The 24982-nt window shown below is 38.1% G+C and overlaps 1 protein-coding gene across 1 annotated transcript; it reads left to right on the top strand.

Annotated features, from left to right (window-relative positions):
- The first annotated feature begins 1109 nt into the window (after positions 1-1109).
- e2f1 (E2F transcription factor 1) lies at positions 1110-24512 on the top strand. The gene is made up of 7 exons (XM_067371489.1): positions 1110-2249; positions 2572-2674; positions 19785-20004; positions 20101-20253; positions 20451-20565; positions 21674-21890; positions 22594-24512. The coding sequence occupies exons 1-7, from the start codon at positions 2007-2009 to the stop codon at positions 22836-22838; spliced, it is 1296 nt and encodes a 431-aa protein (XP_067227590.1). The 5' UTR covers positions 1110-2006; the 3' UTR covers positions 22839-24512.
- The last annotated feature ends 470 nt before the right edge of the window (positions 24513-24982 follow it).

Raw genomic sequence — 24982 nt, 5'->3', positions numbered from 1 at the left:
ATGAATTTCATTGATGTCATTTGGAGTAACCAATATAAAGGGACCATTTTGCATCAAGTCATGCGGTCAATATCATGTGACAGGATGTGACATCATTCAGACACCTGCAAAGGACCACATGGTCATGAAGCAAATTAACTATTTGAAAAATTCATGTTTTCAGTTGATAATATGCATGTACCGAAACATCAGGTCATTCGGTGCAACCGCTATAAAACACTTTAAAAACACATAATATTTTAAAATCTTGTACTAAATATAAAATGTTTGATTGTCCTTTTGCTAGCTAACTAGATATCAGCCTGTTAGCATTGTTTGAAAATATTGTCTTGCGGTAGCTATAACCAAAAGTGTCATTCAGTAAAACCGAAATTTTGTTTAAACCGAATTACTTTTTTGGTGGCAAATTTTGTCCTTCTTGTAAAAAATGACAAAAGCAGTGTTAATTGACTATATAAAAAAAACACAATCACATTGTTAACACTTTATAAAACTTCAAAATTAATTATATCTCCATTATGTTTTTTTTACACTTTTAATTTTATATGACCCACATAAAGGAATTTAACATTTGCTGTGAATAAAGTAATAAAATACAATAAAGTTGGAATAGATTCATATAGATTTAATTAGTCTAAAGCAACTTTCTAATTTGTTCTATTTAAATCTAGGATTTAATTCTTGGAGCTATTCCAATAATTTGTGTATAATTAGCTTTTTTAAGCTTTATTAAACGATTAAACAAAAGCTTAATGAGCACAAACACGATTCTTTTATTTAATAAATAATGACATTTCTAACGGATCGAAGTTATTTTCATAGCGACATTGTTTATTCATCACCATTACTTACTAAAAAAAAAAAAAACAATAAATCCAAAGGCGAGCGTGAAAATGTAGTTTTCCATTCAAACAACTCTTATTTTTAAAACAAAATAACGCAAAGAGAGAGAAAAGAGGACGCTGTTGACTTTGAGTGACAGCCGCTCCAGCCAACCAACGGCCTGGGAACTCTGACGCGAGGCGCGAAGGACGCAACTTCTCAGCCAATCAGTGGGCGTCACGCTGGCACGTGCCAGTTTCGCGGCAAAAAAGATTTGGCGCGTAAAACCTTAGAGCAGGTTCCGATCAGCTGGAACACAAAAAACAACAACAACAAAAGTGATTCCGGCTGCGTCGCGCGCAGAGACCGTCGGGCCGAACCTTCCCTCTGTTTCAATGGATTTATGCATTAAATGAGCGAGGATCTGAGCATTATCTGGAGTTAATGACAATACTTCCTGGATGGAGTCATTAAAAAGGACAAAATCGAAGGATATTTTGGATTAAAGTGTCAGATGAGAAAAGAAACCGGACTTTGGCTTTGTTCTGCATCTGAATCGGGTTAAACGGTTATATTTACTTCATCTACAGCATGTTTACTATGTTATTTACATCTTTCTAACACGTTTACCAATGCACATGTGAGAACAAACTCAGTTTCTCTTGAAAATATCGCAACAATATTAATCATTTGTTGATTATACTTAATAATTTCATGTTTTATGCACTTTAAAAGTTGAAATTGCATTGCAATTTGTTTGTGATGTTGTTATTTATAGTGGACTTTATTTGTTATGCTTTGCTGCCATTTTCAAAAGCACTTCCTTAAACAAAGGATTCACAACTGAACGCATCATGCATGTGAAAAACATCTGAAATGTTTATAAATAACATGCATGGTCTTATTCTTTACTTCTGCTAAAGTAAAGTTGATCTTTTTTGTTTTGCAAACTGAAGTTGACCTACATTCTGGCCTGGCTGTGGTTTGGGAGTCTCACCCATATGTTCAGTCAAGGCCTGTTTTTAACATGCTTCTCAGTGTGCACTTCTCAGAAACCTGTCAGAACATGGTTTTTCTAACTCTTCTGCGTGCAATTTGAAAAGCAGCCCGTTTCCATGCACTGAAGGCCATCAGGACTGAAAATAAACCCAGAGACCAAGTAACCCCTGCTGTTTTAGCACGATATGTCTGAGAGTTTTATATCAGGTCAGACCTCAGAGGATCTGCTGGCTGATTTTGAGTCTCTCTTGAACAATGGCAGTATTGATCTTAGTGAAGATCATCAAATCGTCATCATCTCCACGCCCGGCACGGCCACGGCCAGCACTGCTGCGGGGGACATCCTTCTGTTTGCCACCCCACATCACACCGCCACCACCACCACAACCCTGCCCGACCACAGGAGACCCACTCTGGGCAGACCGCCGGTACGGCTTCAGCCCCTGGTGAACTACAGCCTTTGGAGTTCCACCTCAGATCTTGAGCATTCCATTTTGGAATTTTCACCTTTGGAAATTCCATTCCATAATGTGGCTCAAAGATCTGACCTGGTAACCCAAATGTTGTAGGCTCAAATTCCTGAAGGAGTGGTTCATGTCCTTCAGCATAAGTCAATTACAGCTTGATTTTATGGTTTTATGTTGTTATTAATGTAGCATTATTGTTTTATGACACATGCATTGTTGGGTCGATTTGTTGATTGCACTACAGGGTCATGAGCTCTGCTTTCTTTGTGTTTTTTGACTTTAGGTAAAGAGGAAGTTGGATTTAGACAGTGATCATCAATACATCTGCACCTCCCGATCTGCTTCACACGGACCCACACCTCCGGCTACACCCGCACCACCCAGAGGTACGAGTGAAAATGTAAATGGTTAGTGTAAATGGATACAGTAGCATTCAAACATTTGGGTCGGTAAGATTTCAAAACATGTTCTTGAAGTCTATTCTGCTGCATTTATTTATATAGAAAAAAACAGTAATATTGTGAAATATTATTACAATTTAAAATAGGTGTATAAAGTGTAATTTATTCATGTGATCAAAGCTGAATTTTCAGCATCATTACTCCAGTCTTCAGTGTCACATGATCCTTCAGAAATCATTCTATTATGCTGATTTGCTGCTCAAGAAACATTTCTGATTATTATCAATGTTGAAAACAGTTGTGCTTTTTCAGGATACTATAATAAATGGAAAGTTCCAAAGAACTATGTACTTTTTAAAGACGGAAATGCATGATATAAAGTCGCAATTCTGACCTTTTTTATCACGCAATTCTGACTTTTTTGTGAGTTATAAAGTCAGAACCGCACAATATAAAGTCAGAACTGTTAATTATAAAGTCAGAACTGTTAATTATAAAGTCAGAACTGTTAATTATAAAGTCAGAACTGTTAATTATAAAGTCAGAACTGTTAATTATAAAGTCAGAACTGTTAATTATAAAGTCAGAACTGTTAATTATAAAGTCAGAACTGCGAGTTATACAGTCAGAACTGCGAGTTATACAGTCAGAACTGCGAGTTATACAGTCAGAACTGCGAGTTATACAGTCAGAACTGCGAGTTATACAGTCAGAACTGCGAGTTATACAGTCAGAACTGCGAGTTATACAGTCAGAACTGCGAGTTATACAGTCAGAACTGCGAGTTATACAGTCAGAACTGCGAGTTATACAGTCAGAACTGCGAGTTATACAGTCAGAACTGCGAGTTATACAGTCAGAACTGCGAGTTATACAGTCAGAACTGCGAGTTATACAGTCAGAACTGCGAGTTATACAGTCAGAACTGCGAGTTATACAGTCAGAACTGCGAGTTATACAGTCAGAACTGCGAGTTATACAGTCAGAACTGCGAGTTATACAGTCAGAACTGCGAGTTATACAGTCAGAACTGCGAGTTATACAGTCAGAACTGCGAGTTATACAGTCAGAACTGCGAGTTATACAGTCAGAACTGCGAGTTATACAGTCAGAACTGCGAGTTATACAGTCAGAACTGCGAGTTATACAGTCAGAACTGCGAGTTATACAGTCAGAACTGCGAGTTATACAGTCAGAACTGCGAGTTATACAGTCAGAACTGCGAGTTATACAGTCAGAACTGCGAGTTATACAGTCAGAACTGCGAGTTATACAGTCAGAACTGCGAGTTATACAGTCAGAACTGCGAGTTATACAGTCAGAACTGCGAGTTATACAGTCAGAACTGCGAGTTATACAGTCAGAACTGCGAGTTATACAGTCAGAACTGCGAGTTATACAGTCAGAACTGCGAGTTATACAGTCAGAACTGCGAGTTATACAGTCAGAACTGCGAGTTATACAGTCAGAACTGCGAGTTATACAGTCAGAACTGCGAGTTATACAGTCAGAACTGCGAGTTATACAGTCAGAACTGCGAGTTATACAGTCAGAACTGCGAGTTATACAGTCAGAACTGCGAGTTATACAGTCAGAACTGCGAGTTATACAGTCAGAACTGCGAGTTATACAGTCAGAACTGCGAGTTATACAGTCAGAACTGCGAGTTATACAGTCAGAACTGCGAGTTATACAGTCAGAACTGCGAGTTATACAGTCAGAACTGCGAGTTATACAGTCAGAACTGCGAGTTATACAGTCAGAACTGCGAGTTATACAGTCAGAACTGCGAGTTATACAGTCAGAACTGCGAGTTATACAGTCAGAACTGCGAGTTATACAGTCAGAACTGCGAGTTATACAGTCAGAACTGCGAGTTATACAGTCAGAACTGCGAGTTATACAGTCAGAACTGCGAGTTATACAGTCAGAACTGCGAGTTATACAGTCAGAACTGCGAGTTATACAGTCAGAACTGCGAGTTATACAGTCAGAACTGCGAGTTATACAGTCAGAACTGCGAGTTATACAGTCAGAACTGCGAGTTATACAGTCAGAACTGCGAGTTATACAGTCAGAACTGCGAGTTATACAGTCAGAACTGTTAATTATAAAGTCAGAACTGCGAGTTATACAGTCAGAACTGCGAGTTATACAGTCAGAACTGCGAGTTATACAGTCAGAACTGCGAGTTATACAGTCAGAACTGCGAGTTATACAGTCAGAACTGCGAGTTATACAGTCAGAACTGCGAGTTATACAGTCAGAACTGCGAGTTATACAGTCAGAACTGCGAGTTATACAGTCAGAACTGCGAGTTATACAGTCAGAACTGCGAGTTATACAGTCAGAACTGCGAGTTATACAGTCAGAACTGCGAGTTATACAGTCAGAACTGCGAGTTATACAGTCAGAACTGTTAATTATAAAGTCAGAACTGTTAATTATAAAGTCAGAACTGTTAATTATAAAGTCAGAACTGTTAATTATAAAGTCAGAACTGTTAATTATAAAGTCAGAACTGTTAATTATAAAGTCAGAACTGTTAATTATAAAGTCAGAACTGCGAGTTATACAGTCAGAACTGTTAATTATAAAGTCAGAACTGCGAGTTATAAAGTCAGAACTGCGAGTTATACAGTCAGAACTGTTAATTATAAAGTCAGAACTGTTAATTATAAAGTCAGAACTGCGAGTTATAAAGTCAGAACTGCGAGTTATAAAGTCAGAACTGCGAGTTATAAAGTCAGAACTGCGAGTTATAAAGTCAGAACTGCGAGTTATAAAGTCAGAACTGCGAGTTATAAAGTCAGAACTGCGAGTAATAAAGTCAGAACTGCGAGTTATACAGTCAGAACTGTTAATTATAAAGTCAGAACTGCGAGTTATACAGTCAGAACTGCGAGTTATACAGTCAGAACTGCGAGTTATACAGTCAGAACTGCGAGTTATACAGTCAGAACTGCGAGTTATACAGTCAGAACTGCGAGTTATACAGTCAGAACTGCGAGTTATACAGTCAGAACTGCGAGTTATACAGTCAGAACTGCGAGTTATACAGTCAGAACTGCGAGTTATACAGTCAGAACTGCGAGTTATACAGTCAGAACTGCGAGTTATACAGTCAGAACTGCGAGTTATACAGTCAGAACTGCGAGTTATACAGTCAGAACTGCGAGTTATACAGTCAGAACTGCGAGTTATACAGTCAGAACTGTTAATTATAAAGTCAGAACTGTTAATTATAAAGTCAGAACTGTTAATTATAAAGTCAGAACTGTTAATTATAAAGTCAGAACTGTTAATTATAAAGTCAGAACTGCGAGTTATACAGTCAGAACTGTTAATTATAAAGTCAGAACTGTTAATTATAAAGTCAGAACTGTTAATTATAAAGTCAGAACTGTTAATTATAAAGTCAGAACTGTTAATTATAAAGTCAGAACTGTTAATTATAAAGTCAGAACTGTTAATTATAAAGTCAGAACTGCGAGTTATAAAGTCAGAACTGCGAGTTATAAAGTCAGAACTGCGAGTTATAAAGTCAGAACTGCGAGTTATAAAGTCAGAACTGCGAGTTATAAAGTCAGAACTGCGAGTTATACAGTCAGAACTGCGAGTTATACAGTCAGAACTGCGAGTTATACAGTCAGAACTGCGAGTTATACAGTCAGAACTGCGAGTTATACAGTCAGAACTGCGAGTTATACAGTCAGAACTGCGAGTTATACAGTCAGAACTGCGAGTTATACAGTCAGAACTGCGAGTTATACAGTCAGAACTGCGAGTTATACAGTCAGAACTGCGAGTTATACAGTCAGAACTGCGAGTTATACAGTCAGAACTGCGAGTTATACAGTCAGAACTGCGAGTTATACAGTCAGAACTGCGAGTTATACAGTCAGAACTGCGAGTTATACAGTCAGAACTGCGAGTTATACAGTCAGAACTGCGAGTTATACAGTCAGAACTGCGAGTTATACAGTCAGAACTGCGAGTTATACAGTCAGAACTGCGAGTTATACAGTCAGAACTGCGAGTTACAAAGTCAGAACTGCGAGTTACAAAGTCAGAACTGCGAGTTACAAAGTCAGAACTGCGAGTTACAAAGTCAGAACTGCGAGTTATACAGTCAGAACTGTTAATTATAAAGTCAGAACTGCGAGTTATACAGTCAGAACTGCGAGTTATAAAGTCAGAACTGCGAGTTATACAGTCAGAACTGCGAGTTATACAGTCAGAACTGCGAGTTATACAGTCAGAACTGCGAGTTATACAGTCAGAACTGCGAGTTATACAGTCAGAACTGCGAGTTATACAGTCAGAACTGCGAGTTATACAGTCAGAACTGCGAGTTATACAGTCAGAACTGCGAGTTATACAGTCAGAACTGCGAGTTATACAGTCAGAACTGCGAGTTATACAGTCAGAACTGCGAGTTATACAGTCAGAACTGCGAGTTATACAGTCAGAACTGCGAGTTATACAGTCAGAACTGCGAGTTATACAGTCAGAACTGCGAGTTATACAGTCAGAACTGCGAGTTATACAGTCAGAACTGCGAGTTATACAGTCAGAACTGCGAGTTATACAGTCAGAACTGCGAGTTATACAGTCAGAACTGCGAGTTATACAGTCAGAACTGCGAGTTATACAGTCAGAACTGCGAGTTATACAGTCAGAACTGCGAGTTATACAGTCAGAACTGCGAGTTATACAGTCAGAACTGCGAGTTATAAAATCAGAATTGCGAGTTATACAGTCAGAACTGTTAATTATAAAGTCAGAACTGTTAATTATAAAGTCAGAACTGTTAATTATAAAGTCAGAACTGTTAATTATAAAGTCAGAACTGCGAGTTATACAGTCAGAACTGTTAATTATAAAGTCAGAACTGTTAATTATAAAGTCAGAACTGCGAGTTATAAAGTCAGAACTGCGAGTTATACAGTCAGAACTGCGAGTTATAAAGTCAGAACTGCGAGTTATAAAGTCAGAACTGCGAGTTATAAAGTCAGAACTGCGAGTTATAAAGTCAGAACTGCGAGTAATAAAGTCAGAACTGCGAGTTATACAGTCAGAACTGTTAATTATAAAGTCAGAACTGCGAGTTATACAGTCAGAACTGCGAGTTATACAGTCAGAACTGTTAATTATAAAGTCAGAACTGCGAGTTATACAGTCAGAACTGCGAGTTATACAGTCAGAACTGCGAGTTATACAGTCAGAACTGCGAGTTATACAGTCAGAACTGCGAGTTATACAGTCAGAACTGCGAGTTATACAGTCAGAACTGCGAGTTATACAGTCAGAACTGCGAGTTATACAGTCAGAACTGCGAGTTATACAGTCAGAACTGCGAGTTATACAGTCAGAACTGCGAGTTATACAGTCAGAACTGCGAGTTATACAGTCAGAACTGCGAGTTATACAGTCAGAACTGCGAGTTATACAGTCAGAACTGCGAGTTATAAAATCAGAATTGCGAGTTATACAGTCAGAACTGTTAATTATAAAGTCAGAACTGTTAATTATAAAGTCAGAACTGTTAATTATAAAGTCAGAACTGTTAATTATAAAGTCAGAACTGCGAGTTATACAGTCAGAACTGCGAGTAATAAAGTCAGAACTGCGAGTTATACAGTCAGAACTGCGAGTTATACAGTCAGAACTGCGAGTTATACAGTCAGAACTGCGAGTTATACAGTCAGAACTGCGAGTTATACAGTCAGAACTGCGAGTTATACAGTCAGAACTGCGAGTTATAAAATCAGAATTGCGAGTTATACAGTCAGAACTGTTAATTATAAAGTCAGAACTGCGAGTTATAAAGTCAGAACTGCGAGTTATAAAGTCAGAACTGCGAGTTATAAAGTCAGAACTGCGAGTTATACAGTCAGAACTGCGAGTTATACAGTCAGAACTGCGAGTTATACAGTCAGAACTGCGAGTTATACAGTCAGAACTGCGAGTTATACAGTCAGAACTGCGAGTTATACAGTCAGAACTGCGAGTTATACAGTCAGAACTGTTAATTATAAAGTCAGAACTGCGAGTTATACAGTCAGAACTGCGAGTTATAAAGTCAGAACTGCGAGTTATACAGTCAGAACTGCGAGTTATACAGTCAGAACTGCGAGTTATACAGTCAGAACTGCGAGTTATACAGTCAGAACTGCGAGTTATACAGTCAGAACTGCGAGTTATACAGTCAGAACTGCGAGTTATACAGTCAGAACTGCGAGTTATACAGTCAGAACTGCGAGTTATACAGTCAGAACTGCGAGTTATACAGTCAGAACTGCGAGTTATACAGTCAGAACTGCGAGTTATACAGTCAGAACTGCGAGTTATACAGTCAGAACTGCGAGTTATACAGTCAGAACTGCGAGTTATACAGTCAGAACTGCGAGTTATACAGTCAGAACTGCGAGTTATACAGTCAGAACTGCGAGTTATACAGTCAGAACTGCGAGTTATAAAGTCAGAACTGCGAGTTATACAGTCAGAACTGCGAGTTATACAGTCAGAACTGCGAGTTATACAGTCAGAACTGCGAGTTATACAGTCAGAACTGCGAGTTATACAGTCAGAACTGCGAGTTATACAGTCAGAACTGCGAGTTATACAGTCAGAACTGCGAGTTATACAGTCAGAACTGCGAGTTATACAGTCAGAACTGCGAGTTATACAGTCAGAACTGCGAGTTATACAGTCAGAACTGCGAGTTATACAGTCAGAACTGCGAGTTATACAGTCAGAACTGCGAGTTATACAGTCAGAACTGCGAGTTATACAGTCAGAACTGCGAGTTATACAGTCAGAACTGCGAGTTATACAGTCAGAACTGCGAGTTATACAGTCAGAACTGCGAGTTATACAGTCAGAACTGTTAATTATAAAGTCAGAACTGCGAGTTATAAAGTCAGAACTGCTAGTTATACAGTCAGAACTGTTAATTATAAAGTCAGAACTGCGAGTTATAAAGTCAGAACTGCGAGTTATAAAGTCAGAACTGCGAGTAATAAAGTCAGAACTGCGAGTTATACAGTCAGAACTGCGAGTTATAAAATCAGAATTGCGAGTTATACAGTCAGAACTGTTAATTATAAAGTCAGAACTGTTAATTATAAAGTCAGAACTGCGAGTTATACAGTCAGAACTGCGAGTTATACAGTCAGAACTGCGAGTTATACAGTCAGAACTGCGAGTTATACAGTCAGAACTGCGAGTTATACAGTCAGAACTGTTAATTATAAAGTCAGAACTGTTAATTATAAAGTCAGAACTGCGAGTTATAAAGTCAGAACTGCGAGTTATACAGTCAGAACTGCGAGTTATACAGTCAGAACTGCGAGTTATACAGTCAGAACTGCGAGTTATAAAGTCAGAACTGCGAGTTATAAAGTCAGAACTGCGAGTTATAAAGTCAGAACTGCGAGTTATAAAGTCAGAACTGCGAGTAATAAAGTCAGAACTGCGAGTTATACAGTCAGAACTGTTAATTATAAAGTCAGAACTGCGAGTTATACAGTCAGAACTGTTAATTATAAAGTCAGAACTGCGAGTTATACAGTCAGAACTGCGAGTTATACAGTCAGAACTGCGAGTTATACAGTCAGAACTGCGAGTTATACAGTCAGAACTGCGAGTTATACAGTCAGAACTGCGAGTTATACAGTCAGAACTGCGAGTTATACAGTCAGAACTGCGAGTTATACAGTCAGAACTGCGAGTTATACAGTCAGAACTGCGAGTTATACAGTCAGAACTGCGAGTTATACAGTCAGTACTGCGAGTTATACAGTCAGAACTGCGAGTTATACAGTCAGAACTGCGAGTTATACAGTCAGAACTGCGAGTTATACAGTCAGAACTGCGAGTTATACAGTCAGAACTGCGAGTTATACAGTCAGAACTGCGAGTTATACAGTCAGAACTGCGAGTTATACAGTCAGAACTGCGAGTTATACAGTCAGAACTGCGAGTTATAAAATCAGAATTGCGAGTTATAAAGTCAGAACTGTTAATTATAAAGTCAGAACTGTTAATTATAAAGTCAGAACTGTTAATTATAAAGTCAGAACTGCGAGTTATACATTCAGAACTGCGAGTAATAAAGTCAGAACTGCGAGTTATACAGTCAGAACTGCGAGTTATACAGTCAGAACTGCGAGTTATACAGTCAGAACTGCGAGTTATACAGTCAGAACTGCGAGTTATACAGTCAGAACTGCGAGTTATACAGTCAGAACTGCGAGTTATACAGTCAGAACTGCGAGTTATACAGTCAGAACTGCGAGTTATACAGTCAGAACTGCGAGTTATACAGTCAGAACTGCGAGTTATACAGTCAGAACTGCGAGTTATACAGTCAGAACTGCGAGTTATACAGTCAGAACTGCGAGTTATACAGTCAGAACTGCGAGTTATACAGTCAGAACTGCGAGTTATACAGTCAGAACTGCGAGTTATACAGTCAGAACTGCGAGTTATACAGTCAGAACTGCGAGTTATACAGTCAGAACTGCGAGTTATACAGTCAGAACTGCGAGTTATACAGTCAGAACTGCGAGTTATACAGTCAGAACTGCGAGTTATAAAATCAGAATTGCGAGTTATACAGTCAGAACTGTTAATTATAAAGTCAGAACTGCGAGTTATAAAGTCAGAACTGCGAGTTATAAAGTCAGAACTGCGAGTAATAAAGTCAGAACTGCGAGTTATAAAGTCAGAACTGCGAGTTATAAAGTCAGAACTGCGAGTAATAAAGTCAGAACTGCGAGTTATAAAATCAGAATTGCGAGTTATACAGTCAGAACTGTTAATTATAAAGTCAGAACTGTTAATTATAAAGTCAGAACTGCGAGTTATAAAGTCAGAACTGCGAGTTATAAAGTCAGAACTGCGAGTAATAAAGTCAGAACTGCGAGTTATACAGTCAGAACTGCGAGTTATACAGTCAGAACTGTTAATTATAATGTCAGAACTGCGAGTTATACAGTCAGAACTGCGAGTTATAAAGTCAGAACTGCGAGTTATACAGTCAGAACTGCGAGTTATACAGTCAGAACTGCGAGTTATACAGTCAGAACTGCGAGTTATACAGTCAGAACTGCGAGTTACAAAGTCAGAACTGCGAGTTACAAAGTCAGAACTGCGAGTTACAAAGTCAGAACTGCGAGTTACAAAGTCAGAACTGCGAGTTACAAAGTCAGAACTGCGAGTTACAAAGTCAGAACTGCGAGTTATACAGTCAGAACTGCGAGTTATACAGTCAGAACTGCGAGTTATACAGTCAGAACTGCGAGTTATACAGTCAGAACTGCGAGTTATACAGTCAGAACTGCGAGTTATACAGTCAGAACTGCGAGTTATACAGTCAGAACTGCGAGTTATACAGTCAGAACTGCGAGTTATACAGTCAGAACTGCGAGTTATACAGTCAGAACTGCGAGTTATACAGTCAGAACTGCGAGTTATACAGTCAGAACTGCGAGTTATACAGTCAGAACTGCGAGTTATACAGTCAGAACTGCGAGTTATACAGTCAGAACTGCGAGTTATACAGTCAGAACTGCGAGTTATACAGTCAGAACTGCGAGTTATACAGTCAGAACTGCGAGTTATACAGTCAGAACTGCGAGTTATACAGTCAGAACTGCGAGTTATACAGTCAGAACTGCGAGTTATAAAATCAGAATTGCGAGTTATACAGTCAGAACTGTTAATTATAAAGTCAGAACTGTTAATTATAAAGTCAGAACTGCGAGTTATACAGTCAGAACTGCGAGTAATAAAGTCAGAACTGCGAGTTATGCAGTCAGAACTGCGAGTTATGCAGTCAGAACTGCGAGTTATGCAGTCAGAACTGCGAGTTATGCAGTCAGAACTGCGAGTTATACAGTCAGAACTGCGAGTTATACAGTCAGAACTGCGAGTTATACAGTCAGAACTGCGAGTTATACAGTCAGAACTGCGAGTTATACAGTCAGAACTGCGAGTTATACAGTCAGAACTGCGAGTTATACAGTCAGAACTGCGAGTTATACAGTCAGAACTGCGAGTTATAAAATCAGAATTGCGAGTTATACAGTCAGAACTGTTAATTATAAAGTCAGAACTGCGAGTTATAAAGTCAGAACTGCGAGTTATAAAGTCAGAACTGCGAGTTATAAAGTCAGAACTGCGAGTTATACAGTCAGAACTGTTAATTATAAAGTCAGAACTGCGAGTTATAAAGTCAGAACTGCGAGTTATAAAGTCAGAACTGCGAGTTATAAAGTCAGAACTGCGAGTTATAAAGTCAGAACTGCGAGTTATAAAGTCAGAACTGCGAGTTATACAGTCAGAACTGCGAGTTATAAAGTCAGAACTGCGAGTTATAAAGTCAGAACTGCGAGTTATAAAGTCAGAACTGCGAGTTATACAGTCAGAACTGCGAGTTATACAGTCAGAACTGCGAGTTATACAGTCAGAACTGCGAGTTATACAGTCAGAACTGCGAGTTATACAGTCAGAACTGCGAGTTATAAAGTCAGAACTGCGAGTTATACAGTGAGAACTGCGAGTTATAAAATCAGAATTGCGAGTTATACAGTCAGAACTGTTAATTATAAAGTCAGAACTGTTAATTATAAAGTCAGAACTGCGAGTTATAAAGTCAGAACTGCAAGTTATACAGTCAGAACTGCGAGTTATACAGTCAGAACTGTTAATTATAAAGTCAGAACTGTTAATTATAAAGTCAGAACTGTTAATTATAAAGTCAGAACTGCGAGTTATACAGTCAGAACTGTTAATTATAAAGTCAGAACTGCGAGTTATAAAGTCAGAACTGCGAGTTATAAAGTCAGAACTGCGAGTTATAAAATCAGAATTGCGAGTTATACAGTCAGAACTGTTAATTATAAAGTCAGAACTGTTAATTATAAAGTCAGAACTGCGAGTTATAAAGTCAGAACTGCAAGTTATACAGTCAGAACTGCGAGTTATAAAGTCAGAACTGCGAGTTATACAGTCAGAACTGCGAGTTATAAAGTCAGAACTGCGAGTTATAAAGTCAGAACTGCGAGTTATAAAGTCAGAACTGCGAGTTATAAAGTCAGAACTGCGAGTTATACAGTCAGAACTGTTAATTATAAAGTCAGAACTGCGAGTTATAAAGTCAGAACTGCGAGTTATAAAGTCAGAACTGCGAGTTATAAAGTCAGAACTGCGAGTTATAAAGTCAGAACTGCGAGTTATAAAGTCAGAACTGCGAGTTATAAAGTCAGAACTGCGAGTTATACAGTCAGAACTGCGAGTTATACAGTCAGAACTGCGAGTTATACAGTCAGAACTGCGAGTTATACAGTCAGAACTGCGAGTTATACAGTCAGAACTGCGAGTTATACAGTCAGAACTGCGAGTTATACAGTCAGAACTGCGAGTTATACAGTCAGAACTGCGAGTTATACAGTCAGAACTGCGAGTTATACAGTCAGAACTGCGAGTTATACAGTCAGAACTGTTAATTATACAGTCAGAACTGTTAATTATAAAGTCAGAACTGTTAATTATAAAGTCAGAACTGTTAATTATAAAGTCAGAACTGTTAATTATAAAGTCAGAACTGCGAGTTATAAAGTCAGAACTGCGAGTTATACAGTCAGAACTGTTAATTATAAAGTCAGAACTGTTAATTATAAAGTCAGAACTGCGAGTTATAAAGTCAGAACTGCGAGTTATAAAGTCAGAACTGCGAGTTATAAAGTCAGAACTGCGAGTTATAAAGTCAGAACTGCGAGTTATAAAGTCAGAACTGCGAGTTATAAAGTCAGAACTGCGAGTAATAAAGTCAGAACTGCGAGTAATAAAGTCAGAACTGCGAGTAATAAAGTCAGAACTGCGAGTTATAAAGTCAGAACTGCGAGTTATACAGTCAGAACTGTTAATTATAAAGTCAGAACTGCGAGTTATACAGTCAGAACTGTTAATTATAAAGTCAGAACTGCGAGTTATACAGTCAGAACTGCGAGTTATACAGTCAGAACTGCGAGTTATAAAGTCAGAACTGCGAGTTATACAGTCAGAACTGCGAGTTATACAGTCAGAACTGCGAGTTATACAGTCAGAACTGCGAGTTATACAGTCAGAACTGCGAGTTATACAGTCAGAACTGCGAGTTATACAGTCAGAACTGCGAGTTATACAGTCAGAACTGCGAGTTATACAGTCAGAACTGTTAATTATAAAGTCAGAACTGTTAATTATAAAGTCAGAACTGTTAATTATAAAGTCAGAACTGCGAGTTATACAGTCAGAACTGTTAATTATAAAGTCAGAACTGCGAGTTATAAAGTCAGAACTGCGAGTTATAAAGTCAGAACTGCGAGTAATAAAGTCAGAACTGCGAGTTATAAAATCAGAATTGCGAGTTATACAGTCAGAACTGTTAATTATAAAGTCAGAACTGTTAATTATAAAGTCAGAACTGCGAGTTATACAGTCAGAACTGCGAGTTATACAGTCAGAACTGCGAGTTATACAGTCAGAACTGCGAGTTATACAGTCAGAACTGCGAGTTATAAAGTCAGAACTGCGAGTTACAAAGTCAGAACTGCGAGTTACAAAGTCAGAACTGCGAGTTACAAAGTCAGAACTGCGAGTTACAAAGTCAGAACTGCGAGTTACAAAGTCAGAACTGCGAGTTATAAAGTCAGAACTGCGAGTTATAAAGTCAGAACTGCGAGTAATAAAGTCAGAACTGCGAGTTATAAAATCAGAACTGCGAGTTATACAGTCAGAACTGCGAGTTATACAGTCAGAACTGCGAGTTATACAGTCAGAACTGCGAGTTATACAGTCAGAACTGCGAGTTATACAGTCAGAACTGCGAGTTATACAGTCAGAACTGCGAGTTATACAGTCAGAACTGCGAGTTATACAGTCAGAACTGCGAGTTATACAGTCAGAACTGCGAGTTATAAAGTCAGAACTGCGAGTTACAAAGTCAGAACTGCGAGTTACAAAGTCAGAACTGCGAGTTACAAAGTCAGAACTGCGAGTTATAAAGTCAGAACTGCGAGTTATACAGTCAGAACTGCGAGTTATACAGTCAGAACTGCGAGTTATACAGTCAGAACTGCGAGTTATACAGTCAGAACTGCGAGTTATACAGTCAGAACTGCGAGTTATACAGTCAGAACTGCGAGTTATACAGTCAGAACTGCGAGTTATACAGTCAGAACTGCGAGTTATACAGTCAGAACTGCGAGTTATAAAGTCAGAACTGCGAGTTATAAAGTCAGAACTGCGAGTTATAAAGTCAGAACTGCGAGTTATAAAGTCAGAACTGCGAGTTATAAAGTCAGAACTGCGAGTTATAAAGTCAGAACTGCGAGTTATACAGTCAGAACTGCGAGTTATACAGTCAGAACTGTTAATTATAAAGTCAGAACTGCGAGTTATAAAGTCAGAACTGCGAGTTATACAGTCAGAACTGCGAGTTATACAGTCAGAACTGCGAGTTATACAGTCAGAACTGCGAGTTATACAGTCAGAACTGCGAGTTATACAGTCAGAACTGCGAGTTATACAGTCAGAACTGCGAGTTATACAGTCAGAACTGTTAATTATACAGTCAGAACTGTTAATTATAAAGTCAGAACTGTTAATTATAAAGTCAGAACTGTTAATTATAAAGTCAGAACTGCGAGTTATAAAGTCAGAACTGCGAGTTATACAGTCAGAACTGTTAATTATAAAGTCAGAACTGTTAATTATAAAGTCAGAACTGCGAGTTATAAAGTCAGAACTGCGAGTTATAAAGTCAGAACTGCGAGTTATAAAGTCAGAACTGCGAGTTATAAAGTCAGAACTGCGAGTTATAAAGTCAGAACTGCGAGTAATAAAGTCAGAACTGCGAGTAATAAAGTCAGAACTGCGAGTAATAAAGTCAGAACTGCGAGTTATAAAGTCAGAACTGCGAGTTATACAGTCAGAACTGTTAATTATAAAGTCAGAACTGCGAGTTATACAGTCAGAACTGTTAATTATAAAGTCAGAACTGCGAGTTATACAGTCAGAACTGCGAGTTATACAGTCAGAACTGCGAGTTATACAGTCAGAACTGCGAGTTATACAGTCAGAACTGCGAGTTATACAGTCAGAACTGCGAGTTATACAGTCAGAACTGCGAGTTATAAAGTCAGAACTGCGAGTTATAAAGTCAGAACTGCGAGTTATAAAGTCAGAACTGCGAGTTATAAAGTCAGAACTGCGAGTTATAAAGTCAGAACTGCGAGTTATAAAGTCAGAACTGCGAGTTATACAGTCAGAACTGCGAGTTATACAGTCAGAACTGTTAATTATAAAGTCAGAACTGCGAGTTATAAAGTCAGAACTGCGAGTTATACAGTCAGAACTGCGAGTTATACAGTCAGAACTGCGAGTTATACAGTCAGAACTGCGAGTTATACAGTCAGAACTGCGAGTTATACAGTCAGAACTGCGAGTTATACAGTCAGAACTGCGAGTTATACAGTCAGAACTGTTAATTATACAGTCAGAACTGTTAATTATAAAGTCAGAACTGTTAATTATAAAGTCAGAACTGTTAATTATAAAGTCAGAACTGCGAGTTATAAAGTCAGAACTGCGAGTTATACAGTCAGAACTGTTAATTATAAAGTCAGAACTGTTAATTATAAAGTCAGAACTGCGAGTTATAAAGTCAGAACTGCGAGTTATAAAGTCAGAACTGCGAGTTATAAAGTCAGAACTGCGAGTTATAAAGTCAGAACTGCGAGTTATAAAGTCAGAACTGCGAGTTATAAAGTCAGAACTGCGAGTAATAAAGTCAGAACTGCGAGTAATAAAGTCAGAACTGCGAGTAATAAAGTCAGAACTGCGAGTTATAAAGTCAGAACTGCGAGTTATACAGTCAGAACTGTTAATTATAAAGTCAGAACTGCGAGTTATACAGTCAGAACTGCGAGTTATACAGTCAGAACTGCGAGTTATACAGTCAGAACTGCGAGTTATACAGTCAGAACTGCGAGTTATACAGTCAGAACTGCGAGTTATACAGTCAGAACTGCGAGTTATACAGTCAGAACTGCGAGTTATACAGTCAGAACTGCGAGTTATACAGTCAGAACTGCGAGTTATACAGTCAGAACTGCGAGTTATACAGTCAGAACTGCGAGTTATACAGTCAGAACTGCGAGTTATACAGTCAGAACTGCGAGTTATACAGTCAGAACTGTTAATTATACAGTCAGAACTGCGAGTTATACAGTCAGAACTGTTAATTATAAAGTCAGAACTGTGAGTTATAAAGTCAGAACTGCGAGTTACAAAGTCAGAACTGCGAGTTATACAGTCAGAACTGCGAGTTATAAAGTCAGAACTGCGAGTTATAAAGTCAGAACTGCGAGTTATAAAGTCAGAACTGCGAGTTATAAAGTCAGAACTGCGAGTTATAAAGTCAGAACTGCGAGTTATAAAGTCAGAACTGCGAGTTATACAGTCAGAACTGCGAGTTATACAGTCAGAACTGCGAGTTATACAGTCAGAACTGCGAGTTATAAAGTCAGAGCTGCGAGTTATAAAGTCAGAGCTGCGAGTTATAAAGTCAGAACTGCGAGTTATACAGTCAGAACTGTTAATTATAAAGTCAGAACTGCGAGTTATACAGTCAGAACTGCGAGTTATACAGTCAGAACTGCGAGTTATAAAGTCAGAACTGCGAGTTATAAAGTCAGAACTGCGAGTTATAAAGTCAGAACTGCGAGTTATAAAGTCAGAACTGCGAGTTATAAAGTCAGAACTGCGAGTTATAAAGTCAGAACTGCGAGTTATACAGTCAGAACTGCGAGTTATACAGTCAGAACTGCGAGTTATAAAGTCAGAACTGCGAGTTATACAGTCAGAACTGTTAATTATAAAGTCAGAACTGCGAGTTATACAGTCAGAACTGTTAATTATAAAGTCAGAACTGCGAGTTATACAGTCAGAACTGCGAGTTATACAGTCAGAACTGCGAGTTATAAAGTCAGAACTGCGAGTTATACAGTCAGAACTGCGAGTTATACAGTCAGAACTGCGAGTCATGAAGTCAGAACTGCGAGTCATGAAGTCAGAACTGCGAGTCATGAAGTCAGAACTGCGAGTCATGAAGTCAGAACTGCGAGTCATGAAGTCAGAACTGCGAGTCATGAAGTCAGAACTGCGAGTCATGAAGTCAGAACTGCGAGTCATGAAGTCAGAACTGCGAGTCATGAAGTCAGAACTGCGAGTCATGAAGTCAGAACTGCGAGTCATGAAGTCAGAACTGCGAGTCATGAAGTCAGAACTGCGAGTCATGAAGTCAGAACTGCGAGTCATGAAGTCAGAACTGCGAGTCATGAAGTCAGAACTGCGAGTCATGAAGTCAGAACTGCGAGTCATGAAGTCAGAACTGCGAGTCATGAAGTCAGAACTGCGAGTCATGAAGTCAGAACTGCGAGTCATGAAGTCAGAACTGCGAGTCATGAAGTCAGAACTGCGAGTCATGAAGTCAGAACTGCGAGTCATGAAGTCAGAACTGCGAGTCATGAAGTCAGAACTGCGAGTCATGAAGTCAGAACTGCGAGTCATGAAGTCAGAACTGCGAGTCATGAAGTCAGAACTGCGAGTCATGAAGTCAGAACTGCGAGTCATGAAGTCAGAACTGCGAGTCATGAAGTCAGAACTGCGAGTCATGAAGTCAGAACTGCGAGTCATGAAGGCAGAACTGCGAGTCATGAAGGCAGAACTGCGAGTCATGAAGGCAGAACTGCGAGTCATGAAGGCAGAACTGCGAGTCATGAAGGCAGAACTGCGAGTCATGAAGTCAGAACTGCGAGTCATGAAGTCAGAACTAATATCTTGCAATTCTGAATATATAAAAGAATCGTCAGAATTGTGAGATATAAACTCGCAATTATCTTTTTTTTATTTCGAGGTGGAAACAAGCCTCCTTAAAGAACAGCTTTTTTTTTTTTTTTTGAAGTAGAATCTTTTGTAACATTATAAATGTCACTTTTGATTAACTTATTGCATCCTTATTGAATAAAAGTATTTGTTTTAGTCCCTAAAGTAGCTACGGAGAAATCCCGCTACGACACGTCTCTGAATCTGACCACCAAACGCTTCCTGGACCTTCTGGCTCAGTCTCCGGATGGCGTGGTCGACCTGAACTGGGCCTCTCAGGTGCTGGACGTCCAGAAACGCCGCATCTACGACATCACCAACGTCCTGGAGGGAATTCATCTGATCTCCAAGAAGTCCAAGAACAACATTCAGTGGCTGTAGGTTCTTTAGAGTGATATTGAGTTATTCACAGGTGACAATATAGATTTATAGATTTATCTGCATGTGTGTCACATTTGGTGTGATGTTCTCAGGGGGAATCGTATCGACGGGGCGTCCGTGGCCAGATTTCAGGAGCTGCAGAAGGAAGTGTCCGAGCTGACTGAGGCTGAGGAGAAACTCGACGAGCTCATTAACAAATGCAGCTTACAACTACGGCTCCTCACAGAGGACACACACAACAAGAAATATCCTTCATCTCAATGTGTACGTGTAGATAGATCTTCTCAAAATGTCCTTTAGCTTTTTATTGTAGACTTTCTTCATAGATTTAAGTGGTTTTGGAGATGAAATTAGGTCTGGGAATGGAAAATGGGGATCTGAGCAGCTCAAGTAGACTAACATGTTTAATTTGTGGATACTGTGATCTTTAACGCAAAGTCAAGCTTGGGTATGTTAGATGCCAGGACCTGCGTAATACAGTCAACCCTCCGGACCAGATCATCATGGTGATTCGAGCTCCACCAGAGACGCAGATGCAGGTGTCTGAACCCAGTGAGGTGAGCAAACACAGACACACTTGACTTATTTGTGTAAATGAGGATATATTATAGACTTGAAAGTGTGTGTGTGTGTGTTAGGGCTGTCGATTTAACTCATCAATTTAATAAATTAGTTCAATATACTGGTTTTTGTCTCCTATTTATATCATGATAGTTAAGCAATATCACACAAGTGCTGTTTTTGGACCGAATGGCATGAGTGCAAATGTGATTCTGATTTTATACAACAGTCCAATAAATATTAATTGTAATATTGTGTTATATTTTAGACACAATATTGTCTGTTTTTACTCAAATATTAGCTATAAAACCAGAGCAGAACTGTTTTGAGCGAATCAATCGAGTAAATAAATGACTCGGTGACTCATTCATAAAGAGAGTCATTTACTTCATTCCTGAATGAATCAGCCATTTGAACAAATCGTATAAATGAATGACTCTTTTAATGAATGACACCATTCAACCCACCGCCCCTGAACAAGCATTTATAATGGTGCGTGTCCACTAGCGCGGAGCGGTTTTAGTTCATTAATTAAAAAAGCTCGCTTGGCTCCGCACCATAATGCCTGTACCGGCGTGCGCGTTTTTATTAGCCCAATTAGCGCCAATTTTGGGGCGGCTGGTTGAATGGTGTGTTCATTATTATTATTATTATTATTATTATTATTATTATGAAAAACACGGTAACTAGAGAAACACAACTAATTCCTTGCAGGTTCTTTATTAGCACTGGGTTTAAATTCAAAATATTGCCAAATAGGTGCTTTTACATTTCGCTTTGAAACCAAATCTTCTGCCATCTTCTGCCATCTTGTCAGTCAGCTACTCGCTCTCGTGATAAATGAAATCTGACTCCTGACGAATTAACGATTTAAAAGTAAGGTGCAAAAGAGGGAAATTTTGCTAGTTTTATTAGTTATTACTAATTTCTTTGCTAATTTCTTTACTGTCTTTCAGAGTCTTTTATTGTATTTTTTAATAACGTGTTGCACATTTTATGTCTGCATTGTCTGTTATAAGAGATAGTTTCAGTGCTTGAGTTTAAGATTTTAAAATGTCTCTGTCTCTTTAAATGTGTTAAATTCGTCCTCTGTCTGTATTTCAGGGTTACCAGATTTCTCTCAAGAGCTCCAAAGGCCCGATCGACGTATTTCTGTGTCCGGAGGACAGTTCTGGGGTCTGTAGTCCCGTCACTGATTGTAGTCCAGCGAAATCGTCCTGTCAGAGCCCCCCGCAGTCTGATCTCGTCTCACAGGAAGTGGCATCATCAACGCCGGCTACTCTACCTAGCTCCTCCCCCCTGCCTTTGGGTACAGACTCAGGTAATCATTGTCTTGTTTGTCACTTTAGCACAACAAATAGCAATTTTGCCTGATTTACTGTATTTCAGCAAGTGTGAATTGTGAATATGAAAGTAAATCTTTATATAGAAATGCTAACATTAAATCTAAATGTACATTTTAAATATAAATCTTACATGTAAAGTCCAAATATAAAACATTAAAGGTATTTTAAAATTAAATAAATGTTTTAAGTATTAAAAGTAAATCTTAATCATCTTAATCATGTTAAATCACAATATAAAATTTGTGAAATATTTTACATAGTATTTTAGAATATTAAATATAAAAATGTGATTAAATCTTTAGTCGTAAATTTTAATTCCAATATAAAATTTCTGATTTACATTTAGATTTAACATTTATATTTATGTGAAATAATTTTAAATGTAAATTCCAAATTTACTTATTAAAGGTATTTTGAAATATTAAATATAAATTTATGATTTTTAAATGCAAACCTTAGGCATAAATATTAAATCTAAATATAACATTTGTGATTTTATATTTTACATTTATGTGAAATTTGATATATATATACATATATATATATTTATATATATATACACACACTTGAAAAAAAATGTGCAAAATTTAATAAAATTAATTTCACTTTTTAATAAATGATCCAAAATATTTTTTCCCCATGATTTTAACTTCTCGTTTCTTCAATCATTCATTTCAGAGTCATTTCTAGACTCGTTTTCTGGTATTTGCGAGATGCCAGATTTCGACTTGTCTCCTCTGGGTTCGTCTGACTTCCTGCTGGAGCGCGGCGGTGCGGCGGACGCTATCGGCCTCCCGCTGGACGGCTTCATCTGCCTGTCTCCGCCACATAGCCAGGACTATCACTTCGGCCTGGAGGATCACGAGGGCGTCAGCGAGCTGTTCGACTGCGACTTCAGCGACCTCGGCCCTCTGGAGTTTTGATAGACAGACCCGAGTGTGAACGGGAAACCGGTTCCACATCGCTTCACTTTTGAATCCAGATTTGCTCGGGAGGCTCCGAGCACTGCCATTTAATTTATTAATAGAAATAAGTCACCTTTAATCTCTTTGGTTTCATGTTTATTGGAATTTATTGTAAATCTAATGTCGTTTTGAAGGTTTTAGGATGTCGTACTGGATAGAGTTTGAATATAAACTGACAGGTTTTATGGACTATTTCTCAGGTGAGTGATTACGTGCTAGTTACCGTGTGTATTTAGGGTCTGGTTATGTTGCATATGTTGGTTATGCATGCTGCGCGATAATCAATCCGCCATCACTCGCATGGCGACCGAGAGGATTTACAGAAAAACTTTTCACAGTTGTGATATCAATATTTCTAATCACAATTATATCCACCCGTTCCGTACAAATGTTCATCATGTCACCGATTCTCTCGTGTTCGTGAAGTTCTGCATCTTTTAAAGCATTGTGTGTGTAGGCTTGTGTGATCTTTATCGCTGTTACAGGAGACGTTCTGTATTTATTTGCATTGATATCTGATCCTGGTACAGTAAATGCCTAGTTATTATATATATATATATATATTAGTCACCTAAGAATTCACTTGTCTTATTGTTTTTCCTGTGCATGTGTGTAAAAATTCATATCCTTTCCAGCCTCATCGTAAATATTAATCTTTGATATTTAAAAAAAAAAGCACTATAATTTTGTTGGTGTTTATTCCTACTAGGATTCCTTCTAGTCCAGGTCTAGAAATAATATTTCCTTACTGGAGTTGTTCTTCTCTGGTGATCATTTGTGATCTTTTTATAGTATTTTAGAGTCATAACTCCACTTCAGTACGTCAGACAAAGTATATGTATAGTCATGTGAAAGGATTATAATGATATAATGTCATTTTAGTGGAATTTATGAAAGCATTTTGGTAGAGTACCGGAAGGTTTGATTCTAAAGGGCTCTGAAGTTCATGAGGACACTGTTTGATAAGCTCTTCATCTTATAAAATGTATAATTTAATGCAGATTGACCTTTTGCGTGTAGATTTTCCCGGGATTTGCTTTATTCTGAAGGCAGCTTTTGTCTTTTGGTTGAATGTGGTATTTGTCTGTTAGACGGAGACATGGCTGTAAATCATAAATGTGCATGTGTGAGTCCTAGTTTTGTGTGATTTGATGTTTGCATGTGAATTGTCTTGTTGATTTTGTTCTTTTGCGAGGTTGAGTTGTCTGGGACAATTCTTATGACCGGATCAAGTGCTTCGGTGAGTGTGATTCGTGTTTATGTGGTTGTACAATAGCAATATTTTGTAATAGGCTTTTTTTTTCTTTCTCTTTTTGCATAATTGGTTTTCCTGTTTACTTTATATAAGCCACTAAAAAAGTGGACAACGGCACAGTGAACTTGTATACTTTTAAAATTAAGTACAAATTCCGATTTTGATCTAAAGTCTGTTTAAATTGACTTGAATTATGGGTTTAAATTCCATTTGCAGTGTTTTTAGTTATAAAGGTTTGAAGTTTGAGATATTGTTTTTGTTGAGCACTGATTCATAGTTTCAGCAGCAGAAGGGATGATAATGTTTGTGATGTGATCTCATGTTAATATTTCAGATTATCACCTGTCAATCACAGACTGATGGATTGTCTTTGTTCTGACAACATAAATAAACCTTTTGACTTAAAATCACTCATGATCTTACAGAATCTCTTGCTGAAAATCATGCTGTAATTGCTCTGAATTGTCTTCCATAAGATCATTTTAATGGTTTAAATCAAATTTAACTTAAATTTGTGTTTGCATGAAGATAGAACTATTTGACATTGCATACTGTTTTACACTATTTTTTACAAAATATTAAGCAATATACAGTATATACTGTGCAGTATGCAAGAAGAAACCTTTGAAATCAGTATTGCGTAGCTTAAACTGTAAACACATTGGTGACCAGCAGAGGGCGCTCTTATCAAACACATCTGGCAGGAGTTTAAACTTGCTTTTGCTAGTGCTAATATCAGATGGAAATACAATGTGGTTTAATTTATTTTTATATATATATATATATATATATATATATATATATATATATATATATATATATATATATATATATATATATAAATATT

Source organism: Chanodichthys erythropterus, chromosome 20 (genome assembly GCF_024489055.1).
Source record: "Chanodichthys erythropterus isolate Z2021 chromosome 20, ASM2448905v1, whole genome shotgun sequence".
NCBI classification, from domain to species: Eukaryota; Metazoa; Chordata; class Actinopteri; order Cypriniformes; family Xenocyprididae; genus Chanodichthys; species Chanodichthys erythropterus.
Note: the sequence above shows the minus strand (reverse complement) of the source record. Positions and strands in the feature narration are given on the sequence as shown.